Consider the following 25,449-nt stretch of genomic DNA (forward strand, 5'->3'; position numbering starts at 1 on the left):
GGTCGTGGGCGGCGCCGCTTTACGCACTTGGGCTTCAGGGGGCAGTTCACCCACCTGAATATTCTTCACCCAGAGGGGTGAAGCCCTTTCCTAAATATGCTTTTCTGCATTTCTATCAAGGGAAATATTTCGCGATGCGGGAGCAGATACCATGTCCTTCCCTCTTATGCAGTTGCTACTAGTTGCCCTTACCCTTTTCTATACCTCCGTTTATCTCCTACCGTGTCGCTAGGAGTTTGACAAATACTGGGTCAGAACTTTCACAGGATTGATAGACAGAAATAAATTACTCTATATTGCACACGTTTAATGCTAGTCGAATCCTCGCAGTCAAACTCGTGCAGGAAGACGGCAATCATGCGCCTCGAATCTTATCTATCATCAATCCAGGTTCATCGCACTGAGATCCCTGCCAAGCAATGTACTGATCGGGTCTAATTATCGTAAGCTCCGCTGGATACTTCGTTCGAGCAAGTGACGCAGACAGCTGTAACCTCTTCAAGGGCATTCCAACGTGACGAGCGGCGGCAAGTATGTTCTGGACATTCTCCTCCACAGCTCCCACGTCCAGTAGTGTAAACTCCTTTCCAAAATGATCCAGTAAAGGCGAACTGTCGGGAAACCAAAGATGAGGTGCACGATGACCTGGAGATGCGTGGGGCCAGAGTTTGGTTCCATCATATGGTGCACACTCCCAGTCGTCGTTAATGATAACGGGCGATGTATCATAGCGCTGATCGAGTGCAACCCCAATGTTGTTCCATTCTGGGTAGCTCATTTTATAGGCACGCTGGCCCCTTTGAAATCGCTCCTCTTCGCTGGAGGTGGTTTCTAGAGAGGGTAGCTCCTTGAAAACCTCAGCCACCCTTCTCAAAGAATGAGCGTTATCCATAGCTGATTGAGAAACCCGTTCTCCGACAGGCCGGCGCTCAATGTCGTAAGTTTGAAGCAATCTTTGACCCCCCCAGCCATTTAAAACCGCAGCGAGCTTCCAGCCAAGATTAACTGCATCGCTGATACCAACGTTCATATTATATCCCCCCGTTGGAGGACATAAATGAGACGCATCCCCCGCAATGAACAGTCGACGAGTTTGATATGACGTGCTCACGCGAGTAAAGACCCTATAGGACGATCGGCTGACAATTTCAAGCCTTGCGTTCACTCCCAGGATATCTTGACCGATTGACAGAGCCTCATCTTCTGAGAGATTATCTCCATTGGGAACCATAATACTATAGCCCCAGTTCTCCTCCCCGGGGATACTGATTATCGAGGAGACTCGAGAATTAAGCACGAGGAGCATTCCCAGTGAGCTGTGAGCGGGTGAGCTGGTCATATCACTGATTCTGTGCCCTTCCGATCGCACCACGTAACTCAAAGTCTTTCCAATCGGATCGATGCCTTTTTGCTTGATCCCTGCAGCGTTTCGGATCAAGCTACCGGGACCATCACATCCAACCGTATAATCAGAAGCAACCCAACGAATATCACCACCTGGAGACTGGAGCTCAACCACGACACGCTTTTCATCCTGTTGGACCGATATCGCTTTCCAGCCTCGGAAAATAGATGCCCCCAATGCAATGGCCCGATTTTGCAGAACAAGCGTGGTGATAGGCTGGGGCACACTGAGGGACGGTTCTGCTGCGAGATCTTTCGACTCTTCCACATCCCGGCCATATAGAAGCGGGTAGGCACCAAGCGGTCTTTGTACAAGGGATTCTGTGATAACCAGCTGCTGCTTGGGATTTGGCGGCTGCCAGGCCCACTTGCGTAATTCATCACTGACACCCCAGCGACGGTAGTGCTCCAGAGTGCGAAGATCATTTGAGCGTCCCTTTGGATGTTCGTCCACGATATCAAGATCTTGGTCTATGACTACAACCTCGATGCCATGCAGCCGGAGCTCAATGGCTAGAGAAAGGCCAACAGGGCCAGCACCCACGACTAGCACAGGGATGGACTCTGGAATGAGCTTTGTTGCATCAATCACTCTCATATTGAAAGTTGAACAGAGCAAAAATTGGTGGTTAGAGAGATAAACAAATGAGCAAATCTAGCAGCTTTTATCCTCATTGATTCTGTACATCACGCCATCGAGATTGCGCAATATTCATATTTAGTTCATTTTTGACAACTACTAATTAGCTGACGTGGAAAGTTTCTCTAGTTGTTGAGCTAGCTCCATGAAATATGTAAAATGTAAACATTAGAGGGACCTAAAGACCAAATAAACTTGCGAAATGCGAGGATGGCCATTATGCAACCTATTCACCACAAAAAGGGTTATTAGACCACTTAAAAAGGAAAAGTCTCATAAAATCTCCCTATAACTAACTTATCCATAATGATTTGTCATAATTCTGCCAAACTTCCTTCTCAGTGGTCGGGAATTGACCAAATACCTGCTTCTATACCGTTCTCTTCCCGCGACTCTCGAACGGCAGCAAGAGACTCGTGATGACCAAGCCTCCATACAGCCCAGCACATATGAAAAGCGGTGCGACCGTGTTCACATTGGCGTAGCTGCCAACCAGCACGCCCACGATACCCCCAACCCGATTGAGTACCACACAAACAGCATATCCAGTCGCGCGGTGGGCAGTGGGAAGGATTTCAGGAGTATACGCATAGATAGTGCCGTAGTAGATATTGGATGCAGCGCTGATAGCCGCCGACACCCCCAGGTTCTGTGCTGGCGTCTTGATCTGGGTATAGCCCAGTTGAAGCGCGGTGGTGATGGCAGCACCGATGGCCAACGTTCCTCTACGGCCAAACCAACGTGTTTGAACTAGAAACCCAGCGATTACGGGGCCAATCAGCCCGGCAACTTGGTTAATTGCATAGTTTCTCCATGTCGTGTAGTTAGAGTCATCTCCAGTCTTGGCCCCCTGCGTTTTGAGGTAGAACGGCAGGAAAAGGCCGTAAAGCGGCGAGACTGTTCCGATGAGTAGCCAGTTTAGAATAATTACCACAGTGGAATATCTGAGCCGACGAGTGCTGAAGAGGCCAGAGAAATGACTAACTAGTCGGACCTTTGACCAGGCTGACTTCTCGGTGTTGATGACTTGTCCCTGTGATTGGAGCTGCTCAAGAGTGAGATTCATCGGCCGATCGTACTTGTCGGACAAGTTCACGAGAATCTGATACACCTCATCGTCGCGGTTCTGGCTGATCAGCCATTTTGGCGTCTGCACCATCCGAATGAATAAGACTCGAACAATACTCATAACTATGACCAGACCACCGCAAGTAAAATGGAGGTACCGCCATCCCATGTTTTGAGAACGGTGACAAGTTTCCATCGTGGCATCTGGATTACAGCTGAAGTTACTCATGAACACCCACGCAAACAAACCGGCGATCGTGTATCCCACCGCCCACCACAATGCCATGGCTGTCACCAGCCAGGAATGGGCTGTCGGAAGAAATTCCAGGAAGTTGGTTGCATCGAGAATGTAGTTTCCACCAGCTCCTGCAGAGTAAATAGCAACCCTAGTTTCCGTTAGTACTTCACATCATATCTGGTGGTGAGACAGAGCAGAACTCACATGGCAGAAAACGAAACGTAACTAGGCATCGCGCCGGCAATCAGAACAAATATAGCACTGGCAAATAAACTGGTATTGAATGCAAGTTTGCGGCCAATCACATCCGCAGTGAATCCCCAGGTAGCAGCGCCAACAAGCAACCCTATCTGGGAAGCTAGCGAGACACCTTGTAATTTCGCATCAGCGCTGCGATATTCCTGATTCACAGCAACCTGCGAAATATTTTGACAAACTACCAGGAGCTGACTCACCAAATTAGATAAGCTCGTCATACTAGCAGTGTTGATTAATGCTTACAGAATCCACGGCATATCCAAATCCGTTCAGGAAAAACAACTTCCATTGAAACGGAGTCATACCAATCTCATCAATGGCAGCATTTACCAAAGCCATCTTTCTTGCCAGAACTAGATCAATCTGGGATAGATTAATCAACTCTTCTCTCAGGTCGATCGGGTTATGCAAATCATGCTGCGTTTGGCTATCGCTGCTGCTTGTGGCAGTGGTGTCGACCTCTGGAGATTTGTCCGAGTCCGCCATCGTAAATTTTGAGAAATCTGAAAATACAAAGTTTAGCTTGTTAGCTATTTGTTGTCAAGAGTCCTCCTATATTAAACCCTGAAATTGAGAAATTGCGTCATACGTGTCGCAATCGGGTTCATCAAATTGATCAGAATCTGGCGTAGAGCTAGTCTATAAAGAGCCCGATCACAAAACCTGTATCGCCGCTTGGAGCGATAAGATATCGTACTCAATACTAGCACACGGGGCGATTATGCTAAATGAGGTCAATGCGACTAGAACAATGTCGTATCTCTGGAAAGGAAGATCCGCTTCTTATGCACACAAGTAATAAGACAATTTAGGCATGCAATTACGAGTTTGTTCACGAGATGACGATTTATCATGACGCTTTGACTCCTCACTGTGGTGAAGCCAAACAGCTAATAACAAGTCCACTCTATTATTATCGACAGATTTGTATATTAATATAAATAGCACGCAATATGATTTGAAATCGCCGTTGAAAACTTTGTCCGTAGAGCATGACTAGAATATAAATAAAATAGGCAGGCCAGACATATAACCCGAATTTTTTATTCTTGGGGTGTGACATAAAAAGTGCCTTTGATATACCATTTCCAATATAAGATGACGACCACTGTGCTCTCCGGCCTTTCGGAGAAGGTCTTTTCGTTCAAGGCAGTGGACCCCCCACTGACAGAAATTACCCCACCTCAGGATCGGGCTTTCTCTGCTGATCCTGAGAAAAAGTCTCTCCTTTCTGCAGCTCGTCAAGTCAAACATCTGACTCCGTACATTGGAACAGAAATCGTAGGAGTCCAGCTGAGTCAACTCACGCCCCAGCAGAAAGATGATCTAGCACTCCTGGTAGCTGAGGTAAGCCTGATCTCTTTCCCATAGTTTTATTTCTCAAGAAAAGACGGGGTTGCCTATTGACTTGATGCACAGCGCGGTGTTGTCTTCTTCCGAGCCCAGGATCTTACTCTGGAGCAGCAGCATGACTTTACCGAGCATTATGGCATTGTATGTATCTGAAATTCGAGAGTTCTGCTCATCTGGATTCCGAGACGCTGATAGTCATCTCAGCAAGATCGTGATCCAAACCAAGTCGATCCGCGTCATGTCACCATCCTCGGTCGTGGGGGGTATGGGTCAAATATAGGTCGCAACCACATGCAGTGCGCTAACAAATGAGAGCAGTGATATCCGCCAATATGGGCGCACTGGAAGTGGAGAATACCACTCTGACCATTCGTTCGAAATCAACCCTCCGGCATATACTTTGCTACGGGTTGTCAGGACTCCAGAATTTGGTATGTTATGCGAGTTCCTTCTCATTTTCCTGTCTAATCTTCTACCAGGTGGCGATACGATCTTTACTAGCCAGACAGCGCTGTATGATAAGCTGAGCCCAACGTTTCAGAAGACATTTGAAGGACTGCATGCTGTTCATAGCTCGGATGTAGGCTTCTTTTATTTTCTAATCGCTTTTGAAATCTAGTTGCTGACCTACTGAACCAGCAATATTTCCTAAATGCTGTCAATAACGATGTGAAGACTTTCCGGTATCCAGTCAGAAACGAACATCCACTGGTATCGATTCAAATTTCAATTGGCAAGTGAAAAATGAAACCTGAATGCTAATGTATCCTCGACCACAGATCCGCACTCACCCGGTTACCAACCTCAAGTCCCTCTTCTACAATCCCAGCTTTGTGATCCATATCTCTGAATTGAAGAATCAAGAGGCAATACATACTTTAAACTTCCTGCGGGAACATCTCCATTCCGCGGACGACCTATCTGTTCGCTGGAAGTGGGAGCCCGGCAGTGTCGCATTCTGGGATAATCGTGTCGTCGTTCATCGAGCTGTTCCTGGGGGTTACAACGTCGAAGAACGTGAGGGAAAGCGCACGGCTATTTATGGAGAGAAACCATTTTATGATCCTAAGGGCCAGAGTCTCAGCGAGTGGAAAGAGACCCATTCTCTTTAATTAAAGAGGGTGTCTTGAACCCAAGGCTGGAATTTGAAATTACGGGAAGCTGTTGTTAGGAAGTTGTCGTCAGATACACGTCTGCTGTGAGATGTACATACATATGGGGGATCGCTTCTGAAAGGGGAGGGAAAAATTGACAAAGGCAATGCTGGATGTTTAGCGTATGCAAAAATTGTCTTCAGTTCTTGCCCTGAAAGGAACGTAGTGTGAGGAAGGGTTTACCTTCGTGCGCAGGGAGTACCCTTGTTGTCAAAAAACTTTATGCCCTGACACGAAGAACAAGTGAAAGGGGTACTTTCGGCCGTACCCGGCCGCGTGAGCCGTGCGTCAGTTTGTCGCGTTTGCCGCGAAATCTTGACTGCTAAACTTGCCCCTGCTCTGATTCGTCGTCTGTTTTCCGTTCGTTATTAGTCAGTCAGTCTTGCTTCTTGCGTTGTAACTGGCTTTCAATTCCTTCTGCAGACGTGACCCTTGTTTAAACTTCTGATTCCTCGCGTTTTCAGTATGCTTCCTCTTGCCACTCGTCTTCACGGCTGCCTTACTTCCTCTTAGGCCTCTGCACAGGACCGAAAAGACTGCGTCCGAACCGGACAAAACCGGACCATGTAGGGCTTTGGTCCTTAACCTTGGGACCGTCAGTCCGGTCCGAGAAATAACTTTAGTGAGACTGGAGGTCTAGCCGGAGAATTTAAGAAATACGTGGATTTTGAGAGCAACAAGGCAATTTCAGTTCATCCGTGGTGTAGGTCAGACTAATGAAGTTCACATCATTATCAATCTAAAGCTAGAATACGTTCTAAAAGCGACGGCAGCTCAGAAGGCGAAGCTGCTCCACCCTATAGTGGAAATATAATATAGAGACGTGCGTATAGTGTACGCCCATCGTTTAGCTTTGACCCACTGGCACTTTAGCAGTCATCATAGCAACCCCAAATATTGATCCAAACATGGCACCAGATCAATCATGAAAGTTGTTTAGTGGCTTCAAAGAATGATAACAGATTTGCTCTGTAATTGTCATGTAATACAGCGAATGAACTGGCCAATAAGGGCAACGGCCGCTACGACAACGCTCTGAAGGCCGCCTCAGAGAGAGGCCATCAAGAGATTGTCAAACCGCTCCAAATAAGGGGCGCTATTACATCGTCTTCAAAGCAGTCCGGCTCTAGGACTCCAAGCAACCCGGCGAAGAAACTTCTTCTCATGGACTGTGAACGTTCTGATCAACCTCAATCATTCGTTCAGTAGCCTCCACCATGGTGTCCACCTATCTCCTAGATTCAGGCCTCATCACTCTTATCACTTCGCAGATTCTAGGTGTCGCTATTTTAATTAATGACAACCTGCGAATACTGCTACGTCTGTGCAGCGGCATCTATTTAACCCAGATTGCATTAGAATCCCCTATGTACACGGAAAGATAACCCAGCTGGGATCCACGACCAAGCCGGACTTGCTATTACTCTCCCTGTACGCAAACGCAGTTGTGAAGACCGCAAGTCTACCTACGAACTAGTGTACCGGTTGGATAAACCGGTCTGACATTTTCCTCCTGTAAAGCCTAAGTGATCATGAACACCGTTCTAGATTAGATACGGACATATGTAGCCCCAAACAAGAGGCGACTAGCAGCCAGCAAAGTCTCCATACACAGGGGAAAAACACCTAATAACTAGAGGGTCTGCCAGTATATAACTGATTAAACACTAGCGAATCAAGATCTACCGATCCCCGTAGGTGTGAGGGTTCACATGTGTGGATGCCTGATGCCTGGTTTGATGCCTGCTGCCGCAGGCATCCCACTTGTATTTAGATCTTCTCTCACCACCTCTCCTTCTTTCCTTCCCCATGGCTTAGTTGCTTCGTTGAATGCTACCATGTTGAATCGATATCTTCGTGCCTGAGCGTAACTGTAGGAACAACATGAGAATCCACGACCCAAATAGCCCAAGAGTATAGAGCCCCAGGCCCTTCACAGTGGTTGTCCATCCGGGAGAATAAAAAATGTCCCCATTTCAGTTCAGTGTTGATTAGTGAAGTATCCCATGCGTTCGGCCACAGGAGAGCTCTTCAATTGTGATTATCTCCATATAAGCGAGCCGTTCGTTTCTGCACCTCTTTGGTCAGGATCTTCACTGCGGCCTTGAAGAAGAGATAACCAAGACCAGATGGTTGTAATAGCCATGGTGAATCAATCTATTTTCCGTGGTCAGCTCCGATCAGGATCAGTTCAGGCAACCAAAAAAGTAAACTTGGGACTGGGGCACAAGCGTGAAGGAGAGAAGGAGGGAAGGAAACTTTAGCCGGCGGCCACGTCAGCGCTACAGGGGTGTTCAGGGTGTTTGGGTGAAAGATAGAGGGGCTTCAAAATAACAAAAATGCACGATCAATGATTGAAAACAAAAACATACAACAGCCAGGATTCGCATGTGGTCACCCACCATACTACTAACTGGCCGGCGTGTGGCTTAAGTACGGCTGAGCGGACGGGAAGCCCTGTTCTCCACACCCTATGGTCGTATGTGCTAGATTGACCATCAAACTAAACTATATGCTATGAATGTTTCTAAAAGATACTCTTCTTCCGTCTAGTCACGGCAACCATGGCGATTATACGGCGTGACAGAGACTTCGATCTCGAAGGAGGATTTCTTCATCTTAAATCTCTAGGGATACTCATGTTTCAACTCTCCTTATTGCTTGCACCATGGCAGAGTGCGCTTTCGCCAGTCTAGTATTATTGTCAGCAGAAGATGATCACTACGGCATAGGTATACACTTAGGTTGGCTTGGAACCCATATATCGATTCTTAAGATGATTAATAGATACATCTGGAGTAGGAGGCCTGCTGTTTAGTTTTCATAAATACTTAGAGATGTTACCTCGGCCGATGCTCTGCCTAAGCAGCGTTGGAGCTTCCATAATAGGAAGTATTCTTATGCCAAGGTGTATCGCAGGATCAAAGACGATTTGTATGCGACCGAGTAAGAAGGAGAGTCTCTATAAGATTGAGGTACCTAGTATAGAAGCCCCTCGAATACGTGGAGATAGTGAAGGAGAGCGCTGAGTAGAAGCCTGAAACAACAAAAGAGGTAGAAACAAACAAGGAACGTGAAAATGATATACAGTCCGAATGACTTAAATTTCCTATTACAGAGGATTGACATGCTCACAATATTTCATTGTCCCGAGAGAATCTAGATTATTCCATGTTAAGCATGGGTGAACCTTTGTTCTGTTTCAAAGCGAGGTCAAACGCGGAGTTGGCGAGGCCTTTGTCTCGGCCCTTCACTTTTCAACGGGCAACATGCAAAGGAAAACATACTGCCTTATCTCCCTCAAACTTCTTGACTTGCTCTATTCTCCCTAAATTTCCCCTTCTCATCTTCCTGTTCCACCCTCATCGCAAACACCCAAAACACCTACTTTCAGGACATCCCATCTCCATTCGTCAATATGCAGCGTGCCTTGATGAAGCGACAGAAGAAGCGAAAGGACAAGCTAGTCCCAGCTCCAGCCCCAGTCCCCGTCCCGGTAAGAATGATTTCCACAAGAAAAGTTCAAATCAGTGCTTCTCACAGAGCCCAACTTTCTTACTTCGCTCATTTACATTTCTCCCCTCTCCAAAAGCCTTACCCCACATCCCCAATCACTCCGGCCAAACCAGTGTCAACAAACCAGTGTCAACATGACCCATCCTGCCGGAGAGACCGCTAAGCAAAAAGTCCAGGAATATCCTTACATCGAGGACCCGGGTCACCGAGAGTCAAGCCATGCTCCCGGGCACAGCGAAGACGACCAACTTGCCAATGAGGGCCCCGTTCGTACATTCCCAGTCGACCATTACAATCCTGGTCTCATCAAGCATGAAGACATCGAAGCCTTCGACGGCAGATGGGTCTTTGTCGCATGTCCCCAATCCACTGGCAAATGCCCACACTGCAAGAACCACGTCTACCACACAGGATGCCTGGTAGTTTCCATCTGTGGCGCACTCTCAACGAGCGACACCAAACCAAGGTCGTCAATCGGGGTTTTCTTCGGCCGCCAGAACAAGAAGAACCTCTCCGTCGAGTTGGACGGGGAAAAGCACACCGCGCAAACCGCCGAGCTCAAGGCTTGTCTGGAAGGTCTTACCCGCACTTTCGTGCTTCATACAAACTGGCAGATCGAGCCGCCCAAGAACGAAGCGTGTCATCCGTTGCACACCCTCGTCGTCAAGTCAGACTCGGAGTACGTTGTTAAAGGTGCGACTGAGTGGCTGCCAAAGTGGAAAGAGAATGGCTGGAAGAAGAGCAGTGGTCAGCCTGTTGCGAATGCGGAACTGTGGCGGATTATCGATGCGATACTCAAGCAGCTGGAGTACGATATCAAGGTCCAGTTCTGGCTTGTTCCGCGGGAGATGAATCAGATTGCTACTGGGATGGCCAAGGCAGCACTTGGTGATGCTTAAGGCGGAGGATCTTCGGCATCTTCATGGACTTTTTAGCCTTGGCGTATGTGTTATGTGTCTATTCCTTGCCGCTTCTAGGCCTTGAGCGTGGGCGGCGTTAGATCGGCATTTTTTCGGGAACCACTTACTTATGGGATAAGGATACGGATCAACGGATCAACAGAGCCACTTTGTCATGTATGCTTATGAGACTAGTTAGCGCAACGAAAGTCGAATTCCCGTGACTCATTGGCTTACTTGTATTTCCTCGGAACTATTAGACGAGGCGATCATCCGGCGCTAGCTCGGCCGGACGATGGGTAGCCTGCTTTAGGGATACTATCAACCAATGACAAGCCCCGGTACACCGCGGCATCGACGTCAACATGAAGAATTAAAGTTAGTCGTTCGCGGCCACGCAATCTACTGCAGATGACCACCTAGCACTCCTATATAAGAAGATGTAGATGTCAGCTCACTCATGTAGACATCTTTTTCGTGTATCCCACCGGAAGATTTATCACAGACACTCAAAGATGCAGAAATCAACAACGATGCGCGGCCCACTGAGTGCCAAAGACATCGAGTTGGCACGGATGCCTTGCTACGTTAGATGCGAGTATTTAAACACTGGTACACCACACTTGGCTTATCTCACCACAATCCCTCTACCGTCCGCTCTAGACTCTCATACTAATCCGCGCTGGTTGAACCAGATATATCCTTCCCCACTGTCTGTGATCTATGCTTCGAGGATATGGAGGCCGCCTCCATGTTCCGCGTGTTACCATGCGGCCATATTTTCCATAAACCATGCGTCGATTGCTGGATTCTTTCGCGCGATGCGAGCTGTCCTCTGTGTAGGAAAACTTTTTACGATTTACGCGTGTCAAAGTTCTCACGGACTCACATGACGGATTGCGGGGGAAGAGATCGGAACCATGTTAATAGTTCTTGGCATATACCGCGTTGGGTTATGAGGGGAATTCATTTCGGGTAGCCTCGGCGTCTACCTTGACCTATTATTACACTGCTTTTTGAGGGGAGTTCATTCATTGGTGCATTGGTGCATTGTATATTTGCCAGTCCTTGAGTGCTATAGAAATTTACAAAAATACAATGGCCAGGTTTCGCATGTAGTCGCCCTCGATACCACTAACTAGCTGGCTTGTGTCTTATGTGCGGAGAATAGTCGGGTAGGTGCCGACTAGATTGAGTTTGAGGTGACAGCCGCTTTAGGTCTGAGCACGCTTTGCTTTTTTAGGACGCCGCTAACAGGTAGATAGAGCGGAAAGAAGGCCAGGTCGCTGCGGTCGGTATACCGGATATTCTCTTATGGGTTGTGGGACAAAAAGCTTGCAATAGTCGACTATTTCCGATTGAATGGGAAAGTAGGCTTCCCATACGAACTAACAGAAACCAGGAAATGGCCTGCCATAGCTAGATAGCCCGGTGCAGACAATCAATTTGATGGAATACCAACTACACCTATAACTATGTAGTTATCTCGAGGTGTTGTACGGATGTCATTATTTACTTGAAACTGTGACAGAGATCTCGGTGGCGTTCTTGATACTGCTGGATGTGAACAAGGCCAGAGTACGTTTGTCAAGTGCGTACTGCAGCAAACTGCCTTCAGGAGAGACTTGGACTGTATATCCGTTAGGAAAGGTGGATGGAGGCAGAATGATCTCACTGGGCGCGTCAATATTGGGATCAGACGTGAACTGCAGCTTGAAAGTGGTCGAGTCCTCGGAAAAGCCGAAGCTGATGGGAGTGCCAGCAATAGCGGCGGGGTATGCACGACTGTAGTGTTTCGCCAGTTCGGGATAAAGCTGACCAGACGTGCCATTATACAGGTTCTCGTATGCCCAGCCAATCCAGGAAACCATGTTTGCGTCGGTCGCCGCCATGGCCTCTGTCAGACCTTGCATCTGCTTATCATCGCCCATCCAAAACGTAAGCTCGGTCAGGACACCGGCGGTCCTAAGGCGCTCGTTGTCCTTGTGGCGGTTATTGAGCGTGGTGGAAATCGAGCCCAGCTGTGGCGGGCTGTAGTAGTGGAATGATTGCACCGACTTCGAGCCGTCTCCAAGAGGGACGTTGTTGAAACCTGATAAGACGTCCAGGGTGGCGCCTTCAAACCAAATGAGCGTGTTATTGTCCACAGTACGAATCTGCTTAGCTGCGCGGTTCCAAAGACCTTCTAGGACCTTGTGGTCGGCAACACCTGGCACTAGCAATGTCGGATCGGCCCAGGTGTCACCAACCCACGGCTCATTCAACAAGTTATAGCCGACCACGTTGGTCGTTTCAGCATACTCTGACGCCAGCTTCTTCCAGTACGCGGCAAATGCATCGCCAAGCCCGTCATAATTGTTGTATAGCCGCCCAAATGCATTGCCCACCGCCACTGAGGTGTAACTCAGAGACCAGTCAACAGTGCCGCAAAGCGACTGCGGCGATGGGAAGCCGTTTTCGTCCACAGGGAACGGTGTCAGCTTAAGAGGGAATGGATACATCTCGCTGCTCGAGACCCAGTCCTTCGTAACAAACCACTATAAAGCCCTGTCAATATCAACGGTCGAGGATGCTCGTTTTTCTACTTACGTCAGGCACGCCATGGCCGCAAAACTGCCGCGACAGGCAGTCCTGATGCGCATCTACCAAAACATAGAGGCCATGGTCCTCGGCCATCTTGGTCTGCTTCTTCATTATATCGAGGAATGTCTGGTTGTACGACCCTCTCACAGGTTCTGCGCCGGCCCAGCTGTGGCCCAATCGCACGATGTTCAGACCCAAGTCATGCATAATTTGGACATCTTGCTTGCCAAAAGACGAGACACCTGGCATCCACTCCAACGGCCGATACCACGGCGGCTCCTTCATCACGACATTGGTTCCGTGGAAGAACCGAGTACGGTTGTATTCATCGACGATTTGATGTGTATCTTGGTTCACCTGGCTGATACGCGCCATGCCTGGATGAGCCTTGTACCAACCCTCGGCATCCTGAGCCAACACACCCGCCAGAAGTGTGCCGAGCACCGCTAGCAGCGATGGAGCTGCAATGAGAGTGAATAGCATGGCAATGAAAAGAGCAAAAAGTCAGTCCTAGACAAAAAAGGGGAAAGGAGGGGGAGTGAAGGAGTGTTCAGATGATCAACAGAGTAAAGGGAACACATGCAGAGTATAAATGCCCTGGGCTCTTTACATAAAACAGGGTTACATCTTGTCGCTCAAAGTGGAGATAGAATCGTACTAGTGCTAACGGTGAATTCAACCCCAACATCTCATTAAGTCCTGGCTCAAAAAGCCTTTGGTTACAGGGAGGATCGAAATCAGTTGCATCATTTGAACAGAGAGATTCTTTCTCGAGGCCCCGCTTTACTCTACGCTAATCTATATGTAGCCAGTTCTGGTTTCAAGGGGCTGAATCGTATTGAAAGACTATTTTATAAAATATCGGGTCTGACAAATAACATGAAATACCATGACCATTAATACAACATGCGTCGTTCCTCGGCTCGCTCGTGTGGCTACACCCCACTTGGCACGATATTCGCTACGCGTTCTAGTTATTCAGGCATTTGCTTATTGAGCATTGACCCCCAGTGCCTCCATTTCCCAAGCCAGCAAATAGGAACATTCCGGTCTACCAGGGAGCGAAGGCGAGCCCCATCTAACGGCAAGATCCAAGACTGTGGAGATAGGAAACCAAACACGACTGGATTATCTGTTTCTGTCCCTCTCGACAGCGTGGGTAACTAATAAATTGTCATGCATTTAACTAGCCATGCCTAAATTTCTTGAAATCATAAGTGATCTCCCTTATCCACGAGTAGTTGGACAATCTCTTGATGACCTCTTAACGAGGCGGCCTGGAGAGCCTTGCCAAAGAATCTTGATGACCTCTTAACGAGGCGGCCTGGTGAGCCTTGAAGAAGAAGCGTCGCTGCAACTTGACGTCGGCTCTGTGACGGAAGGGTAGTTTGACAATCTCTCGATGGCCATCTGACGAGGCGGCGTAAAGAGCGTTGCCGTGGTCGACGCCCTGTGCGTTGGTGTCGGCTCCGTTGTCTAAGAGCAATTTGGCAGTCTCGTGATGACCTTTGAACGAGGCGGCCTGGAGAGCATAGCCGTAGCGGCCGCCCTGCGCGTTGACGTCGGCTCCCTGATCCAAGAGTAGTTTCACAGTTTTTTGGTGGCCACATGACGAGGCGGCCTGGAGGGCGTTGCCGTATTGGCCGCCCTGCGCGTTAACGTCGGCTCCCTGATCCAAGAGTAGTTTCACAGTCTTTTGATGGCCACCTAACGAGGCGGCCTGGAGGGCATTGCCGTAGTAGCCGCCCTGCGCGTTGACACCGGCTCCCTGATCCAAGAGTAGTCTGACAATCTCTTGATAGCCACCTAACGAGGCCGCGTAGAGGGCGTTGCCGTACTGGCCGCCCTGCGCGTTGACGTCGGCTCCCTGATCCAAGAGTAGTTTCACAGTCTTTTGATGGCCACCTGACGAGGCGGCCTGGAGGGCATTGCCGTAGTAGCCGCCCTGCGCGTTGACGCCGGCTCCCTGATCCAAGAGTAGTCTAACAATCTCTTGATGACCATCTAAAGAGGCGGCCTGGAGGGCATTGCCGTAGTAATAGCACTGCGCGTTTACGTCGGCTCCCTGATCCAAGAGTAGCTTGACAATCTCTTGGTGACCGCCTGACGAGGCGGCCTGGAGAGCATTGCCGTAGGTGCCGCCCTGCGCGTTGACGTCGGCTCCCTGATCCAAGAGCAGCTTGACAATCTCTCGATGACCATCTAATGAGGCGGCCTGGAGAGCATTGCCGTATTGGCCGCACTGCGCGTTGACGTCGGCTCCCTGATCCAAGAGCAGCTTGACAATCTCTCGATGACCATCTAATGAGGCGGCCTGGAGGGCATTGCCGTAGTAATAGCACTGCGCGTTTACGTCAGCTCCCTGATCCAAGAGCAGCTTGACAACCTCTTGATAGCCACCTGACGAGGCGGCCTGGAGAGCGTTGCCGTATCGGCCGCCCTGCGCGTTGGCGTCGGCTCCCTGTTCCAAGAGTAGATTGACAATCTCTTGATAGCTACCTGACGAGGCGGCGTAGAGAGCGTTGCCGTAGTAGCCGCCCTGCGCGTTGACGTCGGCTCCCTGATCCAAGAGCAGCTTGACAATCTCTTCACGGCCACTTGACGAGGCGGCCTGGAGAGCGTTGCCGTATCGGCCTCCCTGCGCGTTGACGTCAGCTCCCTGTTCCAAGAGTAGATTGACAATCTCTTGATGACCACCGGTCGAAGCGGCCTGGAGAGCATTGCCGTAGGTGCCGCCCTGCGCGTTGACGTCGGCTTTTTGTTCCAAGAGAAGATTGACAATCTCTTGATGACCACCGGTCGAGGCGGCCTGTAGAGCATTTCCGTAGGTGCCGCCCTGCCCGTTGACGTCTTCTCCCTTGCTGATAAGATCTCCTGCAGGTGCCATGAGCCCATTGAGGCAAGCGTAGTAGAGCCTGGAAGCTCGCGGAGGGCCAGGGTCATCGTCCCAACTCCTATCAGCCTGATATAAACGACTCCATCGTTGGAATGTCACATCCTCTTCAAGGAACTTGACAGACTTTCGAACTATATCTTGAGAATCTCGAGCCAACGCTGCATAGCCTGCCCAGAGCTCCGCCGCATATCTTGCCATCGGAAAATGCCCCTTAATATTTTCACGGCTACCTTTGATATCTGTGAGATAAGTCAAGCACGTCATCGTGATCGAAGTGCTGGCAGTCATGATATTAAAAAGGTTGTCTCTGAGAAGGTACTCTTTGACGGAAAAGTGGGCAAGATGTAACTCTTTATCCGTGGCGTGAACGATTGTCGCTAAGCCGGGACAGTAACCCAAAAGATCACTTTCGTTGAATAACCGACGCTTGATGTCAAATCCACTCGGCTCGTTTTCAATCTGCGTCGCTATTATTTCTTTAGCCTCTGCTAGTGTGACGGGCCGCTTGGAGTGCACCAAAAATTGTAGTAGACGTATTGCGTCTGTTTTTCGCTCCACCGGTATGCTTTTCATCATGCGCTCATATGTCTCATTCAAGGTCTTAGGCAAAGATACGAGGGCCTTCTCTATCTCTTCCTCGTGAACACACCAGGCTAGGCTGTCTAGTTGACAGAATGCCCACCTGAACCTGAGTAGAGCGTTAGCAAACGTTTATTATATCGGTCAAAACAGTAATATCTCACATTCCGTCTGCCCCGTCGCCAACCTTAGTCCGTATTTCCTCGAGAAGACCCTGAGACAACGGTTTCTCTGTAAAATCACGTCGTTGAGAGAGTTGTGCTGAGACCCACGAACGAATATCCGAGTTAACAGCCTGCTCATCAAGTGGTAGGCAATCCTCCTGTCCTATCAAAACTGGGATACGGCGTAGAAACTCGGACTCAGGTCGACTGGTACAGAGCAGCTGCACATAGGCCAGCTCTGGCTTACATAACATGTCCTCGATCCACTTGAGAATTTCATCCCTAGTGGTTGATTCATCTAATGCGTCCAGAACGATAGAGACCCTCTGCTGGACTCTGAGCATCTTGAATAAGATAGTCGAGAGCGCCTTCGTCTCAGGTTGGTATTTGCCATTCTGATGCGCTTGAAATAACGCATCAAGCTGAATTGCAGAGTCAACCCCACTTTGGTAAAGCTGGAAAGCAAGCGACCGCAGCATGCTTTCATAGGTCTGCTTTTTGTTGTCGCTAAAGTCGAAGAAGAAGTTGAGGATAGTTTTGTCGTTTCCTGTCGCGAGATAATCAAGCACAGTTGTACTGAGAACGGTCTTTCCGCATCCCGCGAGCCCGTGCAGCCATATGTGTCGAAGAGTCCCTGAGGACCACGACTGGAAGACCGGGTTCTCTAACAGCCACGTGCCTGTCCCCTCATGACGGAGCGTCCTCGCGTGGTTGGCGTTTGTAGATGGGTCCGGGGGGTTCAGCCAGCCTTTGATCTCTTGAGTACGAAAGTCAGATTTAATAGAATCGGTGGTAACTTTCATCGCGACTGTCATTCGCTGCACACTATCGATTTGTTTGTTGACTTTCTTCGGTCAGGACGTATTCTAAACATAAATCATTTTGTCTCCGGTGTTGCTAGTGCTCCAGACACCTGCAGCCGGAACATAAAGGCAGGCAGATACTAACCCTTTTCCAAGATAGCTTTTGCTGAATTCTCGGCATCAACAACATTGTGCTGCACACATCCCAAAAGTTCCTTTGCGTATGCAGCGGCCACAGCTGCAGCATATTCTTGCCAGCTTTTCTCCTTTCGTGAGTCCGCATAATCACAAACTCCTCGGATGACAATACATGGGAAGTCATTCATGAGCCCAGCTGCCTCCATCTCCACGCATAGCAAGTGCCCGTCAAATTTCTCGTCGAGGAAGTCGCGGGACTGCGCATCCTTAATCACTTTGTTCCCGGATGCAATCAGGCCATAGTGCACCCTCACTTCTTTTCGAGACCTCACTCCCTCTGCCTTCTCTGATAACTGCCCAATCTCCTTATTTATTGGACCAATGGCCCACAAACCAAGAAGATATGCGACAATTAAGAAGATCGTTTGCCACACCCCACACAGGAAGTGGAACACCCTCGGAGTCCGACGCAGCCTCTCCGATACCACCAATGGGTCTTCCAAGCACTCACATCTAGTGTACTTCGGCGCCAGCCGCGGCAATCTCCTTTCCACATCTACCAGGTACTCATTTATCTTCGACCCAGACATCTCATGGTTACATTCGAGCTGAATCGACGCATTGAGCAGCGCATTCGGAGGTCTGTTCAGCGAGCCTGTGTGGACAAACTGCCTATTCCGTTCCAGCTTTCCCACATCCCATTGTACTACCCCGTGATAGTCAGCAACGGGTCGGCTGACCACCACATCACCCAGATTGACTTTCGGCGGAATCCCGCCGCCAATCCCTACCATAAGCCCGAACCTGATCGACTGAAACGTGTTAATCATTGAGGTCGCAACGGTCGCGGCAGGGTTAGTTCCCGGGTTGGGCAGGCAGGCTATGACGACATTGTGGCCGCATATTGAGCCAAGGGTATATGCATTGTTGTCATTGCGGGGTGTCGGAAGAGATTCGTGCTCTTCGTCTAGCATGGCTTGGGCTGCGATTCGTTCCTTGGGAAGGGCGCACACCCACCCGATGGTATAGGCATCGTGTCGAAGGCGCTTTCGGCATGCGGATGTTTCGGCACTAGCCGTGTTCTGTGCTGACACTGATTGCTCTTGTTGAGATGGGGTATTATCAGCCATGTTGGATGGAGGACGATTTGGCAACGCAGAGATTTAGACTCATGGGACAGTCCTCGATAACTCAATGAAGCACTCTCTTCCATAAAAAGAGATCTTGCATTAGCAGACGTCTGGCCCTTCTTCTCCTGAGGAGAGATGTCGGCAAACTGAATAATTGATAGACAAGCGGATGTGAAGGGATGTTGATCCCAAAAAACTTCCAATATGGTTGATGATGAGAAACAATCTCAGCTGTACTTAACGAGCTGAGAGAGGGGTCACGTCCTCAGCCTCACCATCATGTGACTCTAATGCGTTAGGCCAGAAAGATTATTTATGCCTTTCAGCCCCCCCACACCGCTTCTGAATGGTTTTCTATCGATCACCTTTCTATGTGGGGTAGTCGCGTTCCCAGGAACGGGTGGTCCCGATCCACAGTGTCAGATCGAATGAGAGCCCTGTTACCGTAACCAGCCAATATTCTCCAGATAAACCACTCGAAATTCATCGTTTCAAAAGGCGAACTGCTTCCCTGCAATTCCTGTTCATATTCTGGAAAGCACCAGATCATAGTTGGTGATTAACATAACCGAGGGATGATGCGCCACGCCGTTTAACCACCTTTTTCTGAGGCTCGCAGCTTTGAGAGGGCCACCCAGCAACCCGATCGCGAAGTCACGTGCATTTCCTATCATCCAGCATGCCCCAGACCTTTGCCCCGAAATAATTTCATCCACTGAGCAAAGGGGAGCAGCAAGGGGGAGCAGGTAGATCCGATCCGTTCCTGGTCCGTCCCCTCTGCCACCTCAATCCAAATCCACCCTCCTCCTGTCTCTCCACAACATGGCTCCAAGACTCCCTAAATTGACAGACTGAAGTGCGAACGTGGCCAAGTTACCGGAGCGACCGTGGAGGCCCCGTTGTGTTTGCTGTCGTTTGCAGTATCAACATTCTAGAAGCCTTTTGGACCATACGGGCTCAATACAGAAGCTATTTTAAGTTGTAATTTACGAGTGTATGGGATTACTGCCAAGAAAAGGTACCAGGGTTAGGGTAACTCTAAATGGTATAGTGGGTTTCAGAAGAGGGTCCAAGAAAGAAACTCTATGTGTAAGTGGTGAATCTGATTTCGATCCTCTCTGTAGTTGAGTTGGTGAAGCGCAGCATACTTCAACCGTAGACAACATACAGGACAGTATCTAAGCACACCATCCCAAGGGCTTTGAAAAAGGGTGCCGCCATTTACATCAACAAAGTTGGCGTCAACGTTAATAACTATCGCTTAAGCAGGATCGCCATCACAACGATATGCCCCCGCTCTGCGGTCAGTGCTAGCGGTGTCCCCGCAAGGTAGTCGCGAGGGTCAGTACGAACGTGTTCATTCCCCAGCAGAGCCGTGACGGTTCGTATTTAGCCCTCTTCGGCAGCACATGCTAAAAGCATGTCACCCTTGTCGTCGGCTGGACTAATATCGATGGAGTTTTGTTTTAGATGTTCTTCCAAGAAACGCTACGAGATACTGATTAAGAGTCTAGCTTAGCACCGTAACCAAAATCCGATGGCCTTATAGAAAATTTATATGATATTTTGGTCTTCCGCAGGTTGAGCTCAAATAACTCTAGCCAGGTACCTACCAAAAGACCTGTTACTATATACCTTATGGCTTGTTAATGAGATTATATCATACCAGATCTGAAATCGCTTGGACATTAAGTATCGGATCATCAAAGGAGGAGCGAGTTTATAGTGTCAAATATACTCTGCAAAGCCGTCGCCTGCTCTTCTTGTTCGTGGACGCCAAAAGATTAAAGTCATGATGAAGGAGCACTGTAATATCAACGATGTCGACGCACATTATTCTCTCGTTCTGTCCAATACGCAACATCACCGTCCTAAACGGCCGTGGCGGCTTTCTAATAGCACCAGGTGAGAGGGAAATAGTCCGTCACAGAGCTCGGACACACTGCTAAGCGAGCAAAACCCCAACAGACTTCTCAATCGACTACTTAACAACCACACTTAGCTATACCCTCCAGCTTCAATTACTCAAGTAACAGGCGCAATGAACGAGTATTCATCAAATGCCCCTTCAATTATGATCTCAACCCGATGATGATATTAAGGCTGCATCTACTGACAACATGCCCTCCGACGCTGAGGTCGGTCATGTCACGGGTTGGAAACCCTACTAGGGTGGCAAAGCTAACTAATTCGTTTATTTTATTCATCCTTAAGCCCCTTTCTCGTCGGCATTTATTTGCAACCCGACGTCCGAATCGCGTAGCGCGTGTTCCTTCTGTTGACGACCTAATTTTGCCTTGGATTACGAACGGAATTCACTGATGCATTACATATTTGCCAGCCTTTGACAAGCTGCAGAAAAATAGATAAAAACATACAACAGTAAGGATTCGTATATAGTAGTCACCCACTATACTACTAATTGGCCTTCGTGCGGCTTAAGTTCGTCGAATAGTCGGGTAGGTATCACCCGGGTGAGTTTAGGGTTAGCGCCGCTTTGGCGTCGCGCGACCGGCGTGTTGGACATTTTTAAGTAGCCACCGTGTGCTTAGGGGAAGCCCTTGAGCTCGGATGCCGTTAAATGCAGAAGCGTGGCTTGAGAGTTAGTCAACGATGCCAGCCAATCTCATCGTTAGCATGAGTGGCGAAAAAAGCTTTGAGCTCTTGGTACGATAGAGTGAGAGCTGTTACCGGTAACGCGCCACGACGTCTTTCCATTTTCAGTTTCTTTATCTCGGATGATCTGCTTCATATATAACTTCCAGTTCTTCGTCCTCAAGATCTTTAGCATGGCTTGTCTATAGTGGTAGCATACTAAAAGTACCTATCAAAATGTGACGGTTACACTGCGACACACCCATACTGGGACGAGGTGGGAGGGCAGAAAGGTACAGATACTTCCGAGCACTAGCACCTCCACTCTATCTCGAGCGATCGGACTATACCGAAGAACCTGTGTGTGCAGTCCTTCCGCTCGCCTACGTTTAGTATCTCTGTGAAGAGGAAAGAGATACGGTGCTTCCGGAAATTGGTGTCACCGCCTTCACTCTCATTGTTTGTCAAACGCCTACCAGTCTTTTGGGAGGATGATGGCCGGAATCTTAGTGTTATGCTTAGTTTAGTTTTTTATCCAAATCAAGTCGGCTAGGGCTTGGTCAGCAAAAAAGAATTATGCTTCATACCGAAGGCACTAGTTAGCTAGAAGTATATGAAGTAGTATCCGTCGCTATTGGCGCGAAGGATCAGGGTAATCAATATCAACCAACCAACTACTGTATAGTTAAACGGATGATAGAGTACAGCGAAAGGAGGCCAGGGTTGCGCGGGGAGTAGCTTCGGGTCGCTCCGGTAGTAGCTCGGGAGCGCTCAAGCTCAGAGCAGTAGGAGGCTAGCGCGGGATACTCGCACTGATGATGCTTATACAGACCGTTTGGCGTTTGATTGTGTCTCGGTTGCCCCTCAACTACTGTAGCTGCTGCCTGCGCCTCGAGGTTCGTAACACGGGGGGTTCCAGGGAAGAGTGGGCCTTTTCATGGTCACATGTCTGCACAATCATATGTTGACAGCAAGCTTCTATGTTGAAGGATCTGCTAAAGCAACGGTCAAATAGCCCTCCAAGCCCATCAAAACTATATTGGATCAGATTATCAAAGGCCGTTGCGAAGCACCACACAACACTGTATTTCTAACGCAGGAGAATACGAATTTACGTATAGCGAATGAGAAGAACGTCAAGAAGCGTACCCAGTCAATTAAGTACCTACCCTGCGAAGAGGGTTTAACCATTGAAAAGGACCTACTGCTACCTGCACAGCTAGATTCGAACACGCTGGGCGAATTGCCTATTCAGGCAGATAGACCAGGTACTAGGGCCTCGCCTAGGTGTAGTGGGTGTAGGGAGATTGGCCACAGGATCAATTCATGTAAAAATGGCTATACCTAGTCGAAATAATGGGTGTTGGTTGAGATAATCAATTTTGAAATTTTCTAATGGGGTCAGGTGTACGGCTCGACCGTGTGTACGGTTCGGCCGTGGATTACGTTAAAGAAAGGGGTTTGAACAATGGCCGCTATCGGCCGCCCCAGCGGAGAAAGGCTGGAGGTTGACTGTCTCGTCTACGTTTATGATTTCTCGAAGTCGGTTGGGGTTCTAAATAGCGAAGACATCCGACATGGCAGTTTCAGCTCAGACAATATTACTAGATATTCAAAAGACTATTCCATAATCAATCATTCCAAGACAGTATCACCACTGCCCCCAATATACAAGCAATCGGGAAAGTTAACCCTGTTAGAGTATTAGTTAAGAATATGATGCCAAAAGATATCCCAGACACATACCAAAAACCACCATTGAACCCGCAGTAATCGGAATTCATCCAGTCAAGGGACGTGACCTCAGCTGACGCAGGTATGGTGTGTGCATCGAGTTCATCTCCACCCAACGTCTGCAGAAGAATATCTAGAACAGATTGCAAAGACCGTTTAGCCTGACCAAAGAGTTTGAAATTGCCATCATTGGGACTGTGCAGAATATCCATATGCGCAATGAGAACAGAGAAATTCTCAATAGTCTTGCGTTGCGATGTCACATCCAAGGCTTTGAAGCGAGACTGAGTGGATGGCTGTAGAAGGTAGAGCGCAAGAGCTCCTGCTGCAGGAAGAGCACACGAGGCTACTCTCCACGCTAGAGATATGAAGCCAAGATTTGGGAGCTGTTCACGGTGAACCAATGCCTCATTAACCCAGGCAAGGAGCTTACTTGTAGAGTCAAATAAAGAGGACTCAAGGGAATGTCTCCAGGCGGCCCATTCAATAAGAAAAGAAGTTTGAAGGTAATATAAGCGGATGAAATGTAAGCATTCTCTCTCGCGGCGGGTTCTTTGACCATTCCAAACGCCGTGAGATGGTGTGACGAGAAAATGGGGGAGTCTTCCCCATGCGTCAGCGATATCACGCCTCAAAGCCCTTAATATAGAGTTGAGTCAGATCTGAAAGGAGGAGAAGATTGGTAGAACATACGTGACTCGCTGTGTTATATCCATTACCTTCCGCCCCAATAGCAATTCTAAAGTATCTTCACGGATCATCGCGGTGAGGGTGGACCATCGCATGACGGCGCTCATGCGAATGCGGCCTAGTTTGTTCCATCCATCCTCATCAAGGCTTTCCAATTCGATACACAGAGAATCACCTATCAGGTGGTATGTGCCCTCATCAATATCAAGTGGTAGATTAATACAACAGAACCTTCTACTCATACGTGGTGGCCTCCCGAGGAATGTGGCCAAGCTGATATCGATTCCATAAAGACGGGCGAAGACGCGTCTGCGGATCTCTTCCAGGAAGAATGGGGAATCTTGACCGTCTTGGAAGTCCTCGTGAAGTCCCGCAGCTAACAGAGCACCGGCAGCGTCATTAAGCCGATTCCATGTTTTGAAACCTGTATCAGATTGTGTCAGTCCCATGTTATTTCAAGTCCAACCTGGGGAGTGGGGCACACTTTGGTCACCGTAAAGGACCGACTGGAACTGGAAAGTTTGGTAGAGAAATATAATATGAATATCGTTGAGCACATCTAGTGCTTCGCAAAACGCCGCACATCTATTTCCAAGGTGTATGAGATTCAATCGCAATGCCTGCCTTTCCTGTTCAGTACTATATAGTGTATGTGGGGCACGGAACTCAGTCACAGCAATGCTAGATAACTCGTTAGCATCTTGAAACACAAGAACCTGTGCGCAGGCCCAGTAGGTTGACTAACCCAGCAAGAGTCAATACCACCCCCAACGATTCCCAGCGCAGATTTAAACCGGTATATTGTTCGATAAAGTCTTGTAATTTCATTGAACGGCATATTCCCACATTTCGACTGCTATTTTCAAAAAGACAGCGAGATAGGTTGAGTAACTCAGCCCTTTGGTGTTCAGCCTGTCGCAACTGCGACATCTTGTCTGAGATGGAGTTGAGGAACGGCTGGACAAGGAAGGCGCCAACGTGCGACTCGAGGCCGTTGTCTTTCCAACCGGAGAAAATGACGTTCAATGATGCATCCAGGTGTGACGTGACAATAGTCTCGAGCAAGCGAGTTCCTTCCATGAGGGAGGCACTGTTGATAGACTGGCTTGCAGAAAAGCTTGCTCTTTCATTAACCCCGTCTTCTGTCAAAAGGCCAACATCCTGTGCAAGGTCAAGAAAAGTGGTTGTTTGTTGGCGTAAGGTATCTAGCACTGTATTCAAAGATGATGATCCTTGGAATCCTGGGTTCGGGTACTGGTTGACAGGAAGGGCTGGTTGCATCGCCACCAACATTGGAGTCGACTCAAATGCCGGCTGAATCCTGGGATTACATTAGGAATCCATGCCTGGTGCCTGGCGTGAAATTTGGGCTGAGATAGAAAGCGTACCGTGACTCGTGTGATGGAATTGAAGCTCGAGCACGCTTGAATGCATTCTTTCGGTACATGCACTCGCCGGTGATTTCCCTGCTAACACAGCGAGAGCACGGCTGCCGATGATCACACGCCAACTTGGAGAGGCGGCATGGCTCACAAGATGCAACCCGTGGAGGGCGCTGCGTGCGACTTCTATGGGTGCGGCTCGACATTGAAAGCTGTCCTTCTCAA

The 25,449-nt window shown here is 48.8% G+C and overlaps 8 protein-coding genes across 8 annotated transcripts; 3 read left to right on the top strand and 5 right to left on the bottom strand.

Moving 5' to 3' along the window:
- Positions 1-355: 355 nt before the first annotated feature.
- N7458_006284 (MonooxygenaseFAD-binding) lies at positions 356-2,002 on the bottom strand (the record flags this gene model as incomplete). Its single annotated transcript, XM_056909666.1, has 1 exon — positions 356-2,002. The coding sequence occupies one exon, from the start codon at positions 2,000-2,002 to the stop codon at positions 356-358; it is 1,647 nt and encodes a 548-aa protein (XP_056765370.1).
- Positions 2,003-2,414: 412 nt separating this feature from the next.
- N7458_006285 (major facilitator superfamily domain-containing protein) lies at positions 2,415-4,094 on the bottom strand (the record flags this gene model as incomplete). Its single annotated transcript, XM_056909667.1, has 3 exons — positions 2,415-3,498; positions 3,555-3,796; positions 3,852-4,094. The coding sequence occupies 3 exons, from the start codon at positions 4,092-4,094 to the stop codon at positions 2,415-2,417; spliced, it is 1,569 nt and encodes a 522-aa protein (XP_056765371.1).
- A 612-nt stretch (positions 4,095-4,706) lies between these two features.
- Positions 4,707-6,073, top strand: N7458_006286 (TauD/TfdA dioxygenase family protein; the record flags this gene model as incomplete). The annotated part of the gene is made up of 7 exons (XM_056909668.1): positions 4,707-4,955; positions 5,028-5,102; positions 5,166-5,224; positions 5,280-5,392; positions 5,441-5,541; positions 5,601-5,672; positions 5,741-6,073. 7 exons carry the CDS (start codon positions 4,707-4,709, stop codon positions 6,071-6,073), a joined length of 1,002 nt encoding a protein of 333 aa, XP_056765372.1.
- Positions 6,074-9,765: 3,692 nt separating this feature from the next.
- On the top strand, positions 9,766-10,530 carry N7458_006287 (uncharacterized protein; the record flags this gene model as incomplete). The annotated part of the gene is made up of 1 exon (XM_056909669.1): positions 9,766-10,530. The coding sequence occupies one exon, from the start codon at positions 9,766-9,768 to the stop codon at positions 10,528-10,530; it is 765 nt and encodes a 254-aa protein (XP_056765373.1).
- Positions 10,531-11,045: 515 nt separating this feature from the next.
- On the top strand, positions 11,046-11,509 carry N7458_006288 (uncharacterized protein; the record flags this gene model as incomplete). Its single annotated transcript, XM_056909670.1, has 2 exons — positions 11,046-11,142; positions 11,226-11,509. 2 exons carry the CDS (start codon positions 11,046-11,048, stop codon positions 11,507-11,509), a joined length of 381 nt encoding a protein of 126 aa, XP_056765374.1.
- A 529-nt stretch (positions 11,510-12,038) lies between these two features.
- Positions 12,039-13,596, bottom strand: N7458_006289 (putative endoglycoceramidase; the record flags this gene model as incomplete). Its single annotated transcript, XM_056909671.1, has 2 exons — positions 12,039-13,067; positions 13,120-13,596. 2 exons carry the CDS (start codon positions 13,594-13,596, stop codon positions 12,039-12,041), a joined length of 1,506 nt encoding a protein of 501 aa, XP_056765375.1.
- A 781-nt stretch (positions 13,597-14,377) lies between these two features.
- On the bottom strand, positions 14,378-18,823 carry N7458_006290 (PfsNACHT and ankyrin domain protein; the record flags this gene model as incomplete). Its single annotated transcript, XM_056909672.1, has 3 exons — positions 14,378-16,697; positions 16,753-17,509; positions 17,701-18,823. The coding sequence occupies 3 exons, from the start codon at positions 18,821-18,823 to the stop codon at positions 14,378-14,380; spliced, it is 4,200 nt and encodes a 1,399-aa protein (XP_056765376.1).
- Positions 18,824-23,053: 4,230 nt separating this feature from the next.
- Positions 23,054-24,922, bottom strand: N7458_006291 (fungal specific transcription factor domain-containing protein; the record flags this gene model as incomplete). The annotated part of the gene is made up of 5 exons (XM_056909673.1): positions 23,054-23,111; positions 23,165-23,584; positions 23,846-24,266; positions 24,327-24,427; positions 24,588-24,922. 5 exons carry the CDS (start codon positions 24,920-24,922, stop codon positions 23,054-23,056), a joined length of 1,335 nt encoding a protein of 444 aa, XP_056765377.1.
- Between the last annotated feature and the right edge of the window lie 527 nt (positions 24,923-25,449).

The sequence above is a fragment of the Penicillium daleae genome (genome assembly GCF_028827525.1).
Source record: "Penicillium daleae strain IBT 16125 chromosome Unknown utg000006l_segment0_segment0, whole genome shotgun sequence".
Taxonomy (NCBI): Eukaryota; Fungi; Ascomycota; class Eurotiomycetes; order Eurotiales; family Aspergillaceae; genus Penicillium; species Penicillium daleae.